This window comes from Synchiropus splendidus, chromosome 18, assembly GCF_027744825.2.
Source record: "Synchiropus splendidus isolate RoL2022-P1 chromosome 18, RoL_Sspl_1.0, whole genome shotgun sequence".
Classification (NCBI taxonomy): Eukaryota; Metazoa; Chordata; class Actinopteri; order Syngnathiformes; family Callionymidae; genus Synchiropus; species Synchiropus splendidus.
This window is the reverse complement of record NC_071351.1, coordinates 14,626,375-14,638,483: the sequence shown is the minus strand read 5'-3', so window position 1 is coordinate 14,638,483 and position 12,109 is coordinate 14,626,375. Positions and strand designations below refer to the sequence as shown.

General features: G+C 41.4%; 1 protein-coding gene across 3 annotated transcripts; it reads left to right on the top strand.

Moving 5' to 3' along the window:
• The first annotated feature begins 65 nt into the window (after window positions 1–65).
• On the top strand, window positions 66–10,810 carry uckl1b (uridine-cytidine kinase 1-like 1b). Of its 3 annotated transcripts, none has more exons than XM_053849910.1 (15): window positions 66–161; window positions 3,517–3,710; window positions 4,453–4,559; window positions 5,417–5,587; window positions 5,776–5,847; window positions 6,528–6,717; window positions 6,864–6,925; window positions 7,552–7,568; window positions 9,000–9,098; window positions 9,168–9,261; window positions 9,458–9,520; window positions 9,584–9,706; window positions 9,775–9,882; window positions 9,949–10,105; window positions 10,179–10,810. In XM_053849910.1, the coding sequence occupies exons 1-15, from the start codon at window positions 124–126 to the stop codon at window positions 10,256–10,258; spliced, it is 1,575 nt and encodes a 524-aa protein (XP_053705885.1). In that variant the 5' UTR covers window positions 66–123; the 3' UTR covers window positions 10,259–10,810. The 3 variants fall into 3 exon arrangements, with proteins under 3 accessions (XP_053705885.1, XP_053705884.1, XP_053705886.1); XM_053849909.1 differs by lacking the exon at window positions 66–161 and adding an exon at window positions 182–2,201; XM_053849911.1 differs by lacking the exon at window positions 66–161 and adding an exon at window positions 2,227–2,589.
• Window positions 10,811–12,109: the final 1,299 nt, after the last annotated feature.

Here is a 12,109-nt window from a genome sequence, read left to right as displayed (position 1 = left end):
CACGCTGCTGCATGCGGCTCTTTGGTTAGACTGCAACTCCCATGATGCACCTGGCCACTTTGCTCTCCACATCTGACTGTCAACAGCTAGCTGAAGCAGGAGAACGGAAGAACGTCTCTTACAATGGACCTAGAAGACAAAACTTCAGCTGTGTGTCACAGGTAAACGGTTAAAACGAATAACCAACACGTAGGAAGTAATTCTATTATTAAACGAACGTGTCTTTCATTCGAAAGTCACAAGTTGTCGGGTTAAGCATCTTCACGGAAACGCGAGCTGTCACGCTGCTTCTGTAGCTTTTATCTTTATAGCTATATCTTAAACACAGCCTTTTATCTTTCACCAAAAGTTAAGCAGTTCGTTCGCCTTTGTTGTGGTTGGCTGCTTGCTAGTAGCCATATTTAACACGAGGTACATCCCGAAAATAACATCACCGTGCTTGTTAAGCGAACATAACGGTGAAACTTTTTCAACAAGCATCTCTTTAATGTCTCTCGGTGACATTTGTAACTCTGTACTGTGTGAACAAAAAAAATGTTGCTGAACTGTAAATAAAAATGAACTTGGTTTTCATTTACATTTAAGTCGCCGAATAGGGGAAAAAACAACTGTCTGGATTTAGTGTACTGTGTGTGTATGTCTATGGAAATCTGTGTCTGAATATTAACAGTTAGTCTTAATCACTCATCTGAAACACTGTTTTTTTTCTACAACACTAGAGAGAGCTGTTGCCTCTGCTTGGAGGACTGTCAGTCCTTCCCAGAAGCCTTTCAGGTTCCTCTGAAGTTATCTATTTTACACATGTATCTGCGTGTAGAATGAAATGAGTGAGCTAACGTCGGTGCAAACTCCCCCCAACTAAACAATGTGTCCAATCTATGGTTCTATATTAACAGGTTTGACCTACTTAGTGTCATAGTTAAAGATACACATTTGGAATTTGGGTCATGTCAAGTTAGTGCCCTGCTGAAACCTGAAACTTGGACTTGTTAAAAGTGCACATTATTGAAGTTAAACTCTTTCTTGATTATACTTTGAACATACAGCTTTGAAAGTACAATTTGCCCACTGCATTGTCTTGAAAATAATCCAGGCTTTATATTTGCATCAAAATGTCAGGTGTATTGACAGCTGTTATCTGTGTAGAATTATAATAGTGGACAAACAAATGAATTACAGCTGTAAGATATTTGGCATAGCAGCAAGCTTTGGGCCCCACTTTCTAAACTTGCTTTGCAGCTGTCTTCTTGGTGTAATTTTAAGAATCACCTATAGTCCTACAATATCGGTGTCCATTTTATTTTCTCTAAAAAATAAATACAGTAGTTAATGCATTTAAAGCAATACCAAGATGTGCTTGTTTTGCTGTGAGAAAGGTATTGGAGTAATGACTTGTTTGGTCTGTACAAGTCTTGTGCGTATTTGTGTATCTACATTGCTCAAGGCTATTCCTCAGAGTGTCTGCAGTTGAGGTGGTGTTTGGTTTCATCATGCTGTTTATGCTGTCAGGGAGGGGACAGCGTTTAGGGACTTTGCTCGCTTCAGCGACACCGCCAGAGTGTAAAGCAGAGATGTGACTAGTGCCTGCTGAGAGGAAAAACATCAATATTGCCTCATCTTTGAAGCACGGATACCTAATTCTCAGAACACTGTAGCTTTTGCACTAGAGTCTGTGGCTGTCACTTTCTTCTGCATCTCTCCATGGCACCGCCTGTCAAAGACAAATGACCTAAACTTGGTGTGTGTATGTTTATGTGTGTGCCAGGCCTGGGTCTAACCTGCTGCTATTAATACCACCTAATGAACATAATCTGGAGGGTAGGTTATCCTCTTACATTTGTTGGCTAAGGGGAGGGGTGAATAGTGAGTGAAAGAGGAGGGAAAAGCTGTGCAGTAGTTCCACATTGAACAAACTCTCCCAGGCTGCACTCTCGTCTCTCTCTCTTTATTGCTTCATAGTATGAAGGAAATAGAAAGCTAAACTGATGTTTCATTTCAAAACAGTTTCCCCTCAACAGTGTCCATTCTGTTTATCTCTGCCCACTGGTCTGTTGTAGCTGATAAGCGTGTATAAATATAATTCTTGGCGGCAGTGAAAATACAACTTTGTCAGTTTGTGAAGTTGTACCAGTTATGAACTCTCTACCGGCTTACTCAGGAGCTAGGATATCTGGATGTTGGACTTTAAGATCTGATGGCAGGTAAGTGCTTTTTCTTCATTTGTTTATGTCTTCAATTATTCAGTATATGTTGTTCTGCGTTGCGCCTTTGCACGCACGAAGGTACTTAAGTGTTATGCAATTCCTCCTTGCTACCAGTCTTGTGTTTGCTGTTCTGCTTTTAAAAGTGCCTGAGCACTGTGGCTAAGTTACATGACTTTGTTGTGGAGGATCAAAAGGTTTTTGTGTAAACTTCCAGGAACTTGTTTCTTTACATTCTATTTTCCTACTCATTTATATTCTGGATTTGATCAGGGTTTTGTACCTGAATCTAACCTCCCTATTCCCCAGCCTGGAGGGAAATTGACCAGTTGTTTCTCTTGTGATCGAAACCATGCAAATCAGTTGGGTCTGGGACTTTAAATTACAGGTCAGTCGTTGTCTCACCGGTTGTTTCAGGCATGTCATTGACCAGTGACCAGAATTAGAAGTGATCTGTTCTTGCCCTCAAGACACTCCTCAGGATTAGTGGCACATAAATACATGCTAATGTCAGGCCAATATGAGAAGGTACCTTTTGGCTGTACTTTGGACCATGTAGTCTTCATGGTTTAGAAGTGGTCTTGGTTGCAGAATTCATCCTCCTTGATTTAGCTTGAACTGATGTTGTGTTTGAATGTTTTTCTCCTTTGCTATCGTGAAGGACTGGAATATAGTAATAGTGGGAGAAGTTCCACTCATGTTGACATGACATTTCTGTGTCGATAGCAACCGTTGCCTGGGTAGTGAACCTGCTCGAAAAACGCTTTTGGCTTTGGCCTCCGGAGTCTGATATCAATTGAGGTCATTTACTCCACTGTAAAATTGGCATATGCTGCACTTTGCTACCTTTTATAACTGCATCATCCAGAGCTTGCTTGCTGGTTAAAAAAACCTATACTGTAGATCAGCACAAACTTGTTCAGAGACATTCATTGACGTTATCACATTTGTGATAAATAATTGTTTTGGGTCACAATTCTTATGACTTTGGCTTATTGTTATTGTAATGCTAGCAGTACTCGATATGTTTATATAACTGTTGAGTCTTTAAGAAACATCAAGCACGGTAGCAGAAATAAAGAAGCATTACGCCAGACGCCAGATCCACTGGAATTGTAAAAGTAGCATATTAACCTTTACTATTTCTGAGAGATGGACATCTAAACAAGATTAACTTGAAACTACAACGTTAACAAAAGTACTATGTGTAAACCGTAGATAGTTGTTGAGTATATTCAAACTTTTTTTTATTCCTTTACCTTTAGATGCGAAAATGATTTGTCAGGTATTTAGTCTGTAATATGTGTCTTTGCAGTGGATGTGGTGATGGATCTCTGGACCGCCTCCTCCCGTCGGTCACTGCGGGCCTCTCGCCCAGAAAACGGACCACCAGCCAGTGTAAGTCGGAGCCACCTCTGCTGCGGACGTCCAAACGGACCATCTACACCGCTGGTCGGCCTCCTTGGTACAATGAGCATGGCACCCAGTCCAAAGAAGCCTTCGTCATCGGTGAGTCTCTGCAAAACGGGTGCATTCAAAATTGAACTGATTCCCAAAATATAGGGGCTTAAAAAAGAAAATGGAAGTTGAGAATGCCTAAAATGTTTGATTTGCCATTTTGCATGACTAAATTAAAGATTGCAAAATTGCCCATGTGTTGCGATGTCATATTTTGGATATCATCATGCCCTTTATTTTGAACTTCTAGTATTGAAAGGAAGATGTTTCACATTTGAGAAAATTAGAATGAATTAATTTAAAATTCTGAAAAAATGTCTTAAAATGGGTTCACTTACATGTATTTATTTTATTATTTATGTTTATTCTTTTACACCACAAGGAGTCTCAGCAGAACTGTTTCATTCTCTCTTCGAATCAAGGTTTAGCTGGTCTTTGCTGATATATCTGTGCTGTTTTTCTTGGAACTCCAGACCCTCTGTTATTGAATTATTATGTACCTAACCTTTGACAAACTGATGATGAGTCGCGCTGCTGGTTCAAGTTTCCTCTCTCATCAGTTTTTGTCACATGTGTAACTGTCAAATATGACTTGTATTATTGACATATGAACAGGATTTTTCATAAGAGTGTAAGAAGCTTCGGGAATCCTTCACAACAGTATCTTTGATGAGTCAGGATTCCTTCTACGTGCTTTAGTACATGCCAATTGTAACCACTAGCCACTTTAAGAGAAAGAACCAACTCTGTTGTCTACTGCATAGTTTTAGGTGATCTCTATTGTTTCTTACAGGGTTGTGCGGCGGCAGTGCCTCAGGAAAGACGACAGTTGCAAGAAAAATTATCGAGGCTCTTGATGTTCCATGGGTGGTTCTCCTCTCCATGGACTCCTTCTACAAGGTTGGATTCTTTTAACGCTAATTCTCTGTGGCTTTCGTTCTATCCAAGAAGCAACTTGTTCTTTTTATCTTGTGGTTGTGACACCCTGGTGGCCTGAGGCAACACTGTGCAAGAACAAGAATGAGTGGTTTTGACAAAAGCAAAATGCATTTTAAAAGGGATTTCAGTGGAATGCCTTAGGTGGAGAAAAGAAGAAGAGAACATTTAAATGAAGTGGTGTAATAAAAATAGAGTCAAAGTAGATGTGCCTTAGTTCAGAAAATAGCAAAAGTGCTGAGGAGCTGCGGCCATCACTGATGTGCACTCCCTCTGGTTATGTAATCTTGTTGCTATCTTGCAGCAGCAGCTCAGAGTGGGAGGGGATTTACCAGCTACTAATGACATTCTAGACAACAGCTAGTTTGCGCATTTAACCACCAGCCACCTTCCAAATCCAAACATCTGGTTTAAGCTCAGTCGGTTTTGTTTCAATAACATGTAGATGTGTAACTCTAGCAGATGTTGCTGTTCTCAGCTTGCCAGATACCAGGTCTAAGTTTTGATGCGTGGCCACCCCTAGGACACACACACACACACGCACACACACACACACACACACATGCACACCCACACACACTCTCAGACACCACCTGGTACAGACGTCACGGCGGCGCATGATTCCCTCCTAAATTTAGGCCTGCTCTCTTCAACAGCTCTTGAATCTTGAAGCACAAATGAATTGTCAAAACCAGCATAAATTATGTAACTGCCCTAGGAAAATATGAGATCCGGGTTATGCAGATGTCATATTTACATCCTGGGAGACGTGAAGTACCCATTCAAATGCTTTGTTTTGATTGTGTGTTTTTGTTTTGCAGGTGCTATCTGTGGAAGAGCAGGCCCTCGCTGCCAGCAACGACTACAACTTTGATCACCCCGACGCCTTCGACTTTGGCTTGCTGACACACACCCTGCGCAAACTCAAACAGGGGAAGAGCGTAAAAATCCCAGTTTATGACTTCACAACACACGGAAGGCAAAAGGAGTGGGTATGTGACACTACCTTGCTCAACAGTACACACTGGTGAAACATAAAAATCTGGTTGCAAAGTGACTATTAATTATCCATATAATATATCAGTACTAACAAATCAAAGAGCGTCCAGTAGAATACCAGAGCAGCATTATGGTCTCTCTCACTGTTGTAGTTAACCAGTAATCTGCATGTCTCCCACAGAAAACTGTTTATGGCGCAAGTGTCATCATCTTTGAAGGAATTATGGCTTTCGCTGACAAAGAACTGTTGAAGGTACATTTCTTATAAAAGTGATTTTTAACATTTGGCTTTGGGATGATTGAGCAGAAGGTTATGTTTTTATTTTGTATTATTATTTTTTTACTTAATAAATCAGTAGAATTTCTTAGATAAAAAGATAAAATGAGTTTACATTTTTTCTAGTTAATAATTGAAAATATTTTTTACATCAATTTTAAGAAGTACCTTATATGTATTTATTTGTTTTACTTTATCCTCCTTGCGTAGCATTCTTGGGGTGATATTTCTTCATTTTTGGTTTAATAATGAGTTTCCAAATGCGTTTATGACAATAATTCAACAAATGGTTTGGTTATATGAATCATAATTTCGACTAGAAATGAGCCTGTTCTGAGGTTGCTGCACAACATAGAAATGGAGAGTCAAGTAATTGGCCCTGAATCAAAGATCAAAAATTGCCAAGTATTTTTAATTAAGGTGCACAGTGACAGACAAGAGGGAGTGTTTTCTGAACCACCTGTCAGTTTTTCAATGGTCTGCCTGTTCAGTCAAGCATTGCATTTGTCACGAGTTAATTATCCATTTCATTTATTGTTTTTCTGAAGTTTCAAATGAAATTTGAGACATAAAAATATCTCTGTCATGCTCATGTCTTGCTTTGTAAAAATCTTTCGAAGTGGCTCGATCACACATTTTCTCACTGTCTCCTGCAGTTACTGGACATGAAGCTTTTCGTGGACACAGACTCCGACATCCGACTCGTGCGGCGGCTACGGAGGGACATCACTGAGCGGGGCCGGGATATCGAAGGAGTCATCAAGCAGTACAACAAGTTTGTCAAGCCAGCATTCGAGCAGTACATCGAACCTACCATGCGACTCGCCGACATTGTTGTGCCTCGAGGTAAAGAACATTCTTTGCTCAGAGAAACCTCTCACATATTTTTTTTACTGCTACACTTTGGATGTGTGTCCTGAAGTGACACCGCTGAGTGATGTTATTAGTGGCGTGATGCTGTTTAAATGACTTGTTGGATGTTTGTTTGTCAGGTGGTGGAAACATGGTGGCTATTGATTTGATTGTGCAGCACGTCCACAGTCAGCTGGAGGAGGTGAGAAATTTCATTATGAGACAGATGCTTTTGTCTTTTCTTACGTTGTCAACTGAATTGTTTATAATGTGTGTTCTCAAGAGGAAAAATACATCCAGCGTCTCTGAATTAAATACCTCCCTCTAGTGTTTACTGAATGCGCTGCAACTCAGTTGAAACCTTCAAATGTAATACTGAGCTACTATCTGACCTAATAGTTACTTTTATGTACTAAATGAGCAGCATCAACACAATTAATTTTTATCAGTCACTGAAAACATTATGATCACCTGCCTGAGTTGGTGAGTTTTTATTCCTCTAATCTCGATCACATGGTTCGCCCCTTCTGATAGCCAGTGATCTCTGCAGACTCGGGTCCGCGCAACATTACGACCACCGGCCTCACATCTTCACGCACTAGTTCACCTGGGCAGCTTCGGAGCTGCCCAGGTGAACTAGTGCGTGAAGATGTGAGGCCGGTGGTCGTAATGTTGCGCGGTGATTGTCGGGTGCCCAAATACAAACAGGGATAGAAGCTTAACAGCCGCCTCATCTGCAATTAAAGTGCTTTCATTAACACATGCTGATGGATTGCTCTCCCACTCTGTCTCCACCCTCCCACCCCACATCCCAAAAACGGCTCACAGCGCGAGCTCAGCGTCAGGTAGAGTAGCCTTCATCTTCATGTCTAATTTCCTCTCCTCCTCATCATCTTCACCGTTTCCCTCAGGAGGGAGAGAAACAAGCAGGAGTGAAACCAACACCTGTTTTGACCGACATGCTGGCTGCTAGCATCACATGGCATCAGCTGACCCAATGAGGTCATAAACCTTGGTCTTAACGGTTCAGAGGAGGCTATAAGAACTCTGTTTCCATTGTTGCGTTGACACATTTCAGTCTGTTTTTCATCCTCTAAATCGTGACTTCTAAATCAGGGCAGCACAAGCTCCCATAACACTCTGACTATAATCAAAGAAACCAAAGCGTTTATGAGAAATCGAACAGTTAGCAGCCAGCGCTCACTAAGACAGATGTTGGTTTTCCTCCCAGCCTATATGGCATCTCTCAGTCTTCATGCCGTCTGTGTCTAAAAATACATCTGTCACTGACCCCCCCTCCCTTCGACAATAATAGAAGGCAAGAAAAAGGTAACTGCTCAGCCACAAAGTTTCCAATACGCTAGCGACAAGAGTTTTTCCATTAAGTGTCGGCCACAGCGTTGGAGAGGAAGTGAGCTTGGTGTCTGACTTTAGACACAGGAAGTGCCTGTGAACTGAAATACCAGCTTCTATGTTCTTCATGGTTAAAGAGTGACAGCAGCACAAAGTGTGTGAACCTCCCACGCACTGTTATTTTCATGCACACAAGCCACAACCAATTTGGTTCACTGATAATACACTCATTTAGAAACACTCGCTGTCACACTTTTCACCGTGTATCATCCCTTCATCCAGCTGATGATGACTTTTTTTCTTCCTCATGTGTTTCCCTCCATCCTTTTGTCTGTCATTGTACCTCATTCTCCCCATAGAGGAAACTTCGCTGGGATATGTGAGCAGATTTGTTATGATTCCTCTTTTGTCTTTGCATCTGCATTGTGGTGTTTCTTTGGGTCAGCACACAGTGACACCAGCCAACACATCTGCACTTAAAGTGGGTGTCACCAGCTAAACCTCGCCAAATATGTGTGTGGAAACCTGGAAATTAATATGCTGCCGAGACATGAGAAATGAAAACTATTTCCTCCTTCCTGTATTTTTCATTTTGAAATGAAGTCGGTCTCGAATTAATAATTACAAACTAATTCTCAATGTGACTTATTAATCCCATGGTGATTAATTTATGAGATTTTATTCATCATGTGCACAACAGTCACTGTGTGCTGTATTGATATGATTTTTATCACACAGCGGTGATACCAGCCTCCCTTACCCACCCAAATATTGGGATACTATTGCATGTACTTAAATTGTGTGTGTGTGCGTGTGTTCACACCGCTTTCAAGTTTAAAAATTGCATTCCTGTTGACTCAAAGAAAGTTCTCTCAATTCTGTCCTCTCACCACCTCTGCATCCACCTGTTGCCATGGTAACAGGGCTGCTTTGGCCTCCGCTCACCAAGCTCAGCCCCTCCCCCAGACTCTCAGCGTCCTGGAAAGCACACCCCAGGTCAAGGGAATGCATACCATCATCAGGTAAACATGGAGCGCCACTGCCATCGCCAGAGAAAAGTTCAAACACTCATCGGTTCTTGAATCACTTAGGAACAAGGAGACCAGCCGAGATGAGTTCATCTTCTACTCCAAGAGGTTGATGCGACTGTTGATCGAGCGGGCGCTGTCCTTCCTCCCCTCACAGGTGGATTTTAATTTGAAATGATTCACTGAGAAAAATATGATTTTATGATTAAGATGAAGAAGATAAGCTTTTTGGCCCTAGACTGGCACTGTAGCACAAAGAAAAGCTTGCTCTCCTACCTACTCCTGACTCGTTTTTCCATATAAAGTCTCTTATGGTTCACTAAAACAGTTTCTATTTAATGTCTTGAAATCAGGTCCACGTGGTCCAGACGCCTCAGGGGGAGGATTACGAAGGCCGAACCTTCCACGGGAAGAGGGTGAGTGGCGGCAGAGATTACTCATGCTGGTGTCAGTTGTCTCTGACGCCAGTGTCTGTCCAGATCACCGGAGTTTCAATCCTGCGAGCCGGGGAGACCATGGAGCCGGCTCTGAGGGCCGTGTGCAAAGACGTGCGCATCGGCAAAATCCTCATCCAGACCAATCAGGACACAGGAGAGCCCGAGGTGATGACATGACTCAGAATCGTTCAGTCCCGGCTTAGAGTTGGTTTTAATCCTGAGACTCTCCACAGCTTCACTATCTGCGTCTACCGAAAGACATCAGCGAGGATCATGTGATTCTAATGGACTGCACTGTGTCCACCGGAGCAGCCGCCATGATGGCAGTCAGAGTTCTCCTGGTCAGTTCGCTTTAATCTCAGGCCCAAACTGAGCCGCTCAGGAGTCTAATCTGGGAGTCTTTTCAGGACCATGACGTGCAGGAAGACAAGATTCTGCTGGTGTCATTGTTGATGGCGGAAATGGGCGTCCACTCAGTGGCGTACGCCTTCCCGCAGGTCAAAATCATCACCACAGCTGTGGACAAGAAGGTCAACGATCTGTTCCACATCATTCCAGGCATCGGTGAGTCTGTCGGAGTCAGGTCCTGAATATGGTGTTATTAAATCAACTGAAGTTTGGCTTGGTGTTACGGCAGGAAACTTCGGGGATCGGTACTTCGGTACGGACGCACCTCCCGACTGGAGCGACGACGATATGGATGAACCGACGTACTGACTTTACCTTGTTGAAGAGCTGAGCTCGCCACGCGCAGAACAATTTTTGTACTCGGAGGCCAAAGAACGGCGATGACACATGGTGGAATGTACATGTACAGTTAAATTATGACTCCTTTTAACTAAATATTGCTTTGATTTAAGATGATATTTTTATATGTGGATTGTGAGTCCAGATGTTTTGCGAGCCTAATGTGACGTGCGACTTCAGATTTCTCCAAAAATGGTTGGTTTGTTATCAATATAACAGCTTTGCACTAATGTTGCTGTTATGGTTAAAGAAATATTTTAAAAACCTGTCAACATATCAGTCAGATGTGTTCATAAAGTCAGTGCCTGATACTTAGGGATAAGTAGCTTTTGGTGCCTCACTATTTTCCAGTTCAACCTTTATCAGAAGTTTTACTCCACAGTCCATTTTGGCACCTTGATTCATATTTAAAACAAAGTATGTATTGCTAATCTTTGTGTTGCTACATTCAACTGTGAGAAAGAGATCGACACTGTTCTGTGTGCCACTTTTGCTGTTCAATAAAGTGCAATAGATCTTTTATTTCCGCTCATTTTCATTTGAATTTCGCTGGTTAGCCTTCCGTTTGAAGTGCGCCAGAAGTGAGTGATGCAAATTGGGGAATTATCTTGACACATGTGATGGTTGGCTCATGTCCCAGCCTGAGCGTCGTACATCCTGCAGAACGGCAAGTGCTGTTAATATCGTTTGACTAGATTGCAAAAACAAGATTTTAAATTAAGTTGGTTTTTTTTGTTAAAAGTGTAAAAAGAAGCTGGTAATTTTAAGTTATATTAAATTCATTATCTTTCATTTTGTTAAATATTTTCTAATATTTTCACTCTACTTCAAGATATTGGTCAATGTGTAAATCACTGACTGCAACTTTGATAGCACCTTCTCAGAGTTAACAAAAAAAAAAAAAAAAGGCTTCGTATGGTTGAGAGACAGAACAGGAAGGATACTGTGGTCTTCTGTTGGAGAATGACCGTGCGTCAAGTGCAGTTGAGCACATGTCAGCCGGGCTCACGCTTCTGTCGGACATTGCTTCCTCCTCCACTGTGCAGCATAACTCACTTGATGGACTGAGAGTCAGCTATTGGTTTTGGGGGTTGAAGATGTCAGTGGAAAGTTTAGAATCCTCCAAAAACAGGAAGATGCTCGTAGATTCGTGTGACTGAGAGAGCGAGAGAAAGTTGTAGCAGAGCATCTTTCTTCTTCACTCTCTTCCTGCCGGTGGTCTCAGGAGGGTCTGACATGTTGGTAAGAACATTGACTTGTTCATGTTAACTGTCATTTTAATTATTACTTTGAGAGCAGCGACTCTATTGTAAACAACTCATCTCATCTGGATGACGAGTTCTTTGTGTTGACCTTTCTGTTGCAGGAGAAGTGTCATGGATTTTTAAAAAGAGTTCCTTTATGTGAAAATTATATGAATTACAGGTGCTAAAAATCCATAGTACATATTGTCATGTACTCATGAACACATGTGAGATAAGGTGTTACTGTGACAGTGGAGAGTTCGAGTGCTCGAAAACACTGATGAAATTGTGTGGATAATTAGCATTTTAATACTTTAAATATTAATACTTTATTGACCATTTTTATCCACTGATTCTGAAGGTACGACTTGTGATGAGGTGCTCTCATAATTTATTTAGATTAGCACAAGAGGTGATTTTTTTAAGAATCATAAATGAACTAGTTTTTATTAAGTATTTCAATGATTTTGTTTTTATTCTAAAAATGAATAGTTTATAAAGCCACGAATACATGCTTTATTTAATGAAGGTTTCATACGCAGATCTGTCTCAATTAGAATGAAAATGAAGATAAAAA

What these genes read in the sequence shown, in the direction of transcription:
- uckl1b (XM_053849909.1), top strand. Translation starts at nt 2,134, where the DNA reads ATGAACTCTCTACCGGCTTACTCAGGAGCTAGGATATCTGGATGTTGG. An exon ending in CAAAGAAGCCTTCGTCATCG is followed by an intron (nt 3,711 to 4,452) that starts GTGAGTCTCTGC and finishes TGTTTCTTACAG; the next exon opens with GGTTGTGCGGCGGCAGTGCC. An exon ending in TGGCAGTCAGAGTTCTCCTG is followed by an intron (nt 9,883 to 9,948) that starts GTCAGTTCGCTT and finishes GAGTCTTTTCAG; the next exon opens with GACCATGACGTGCAGGAAGA.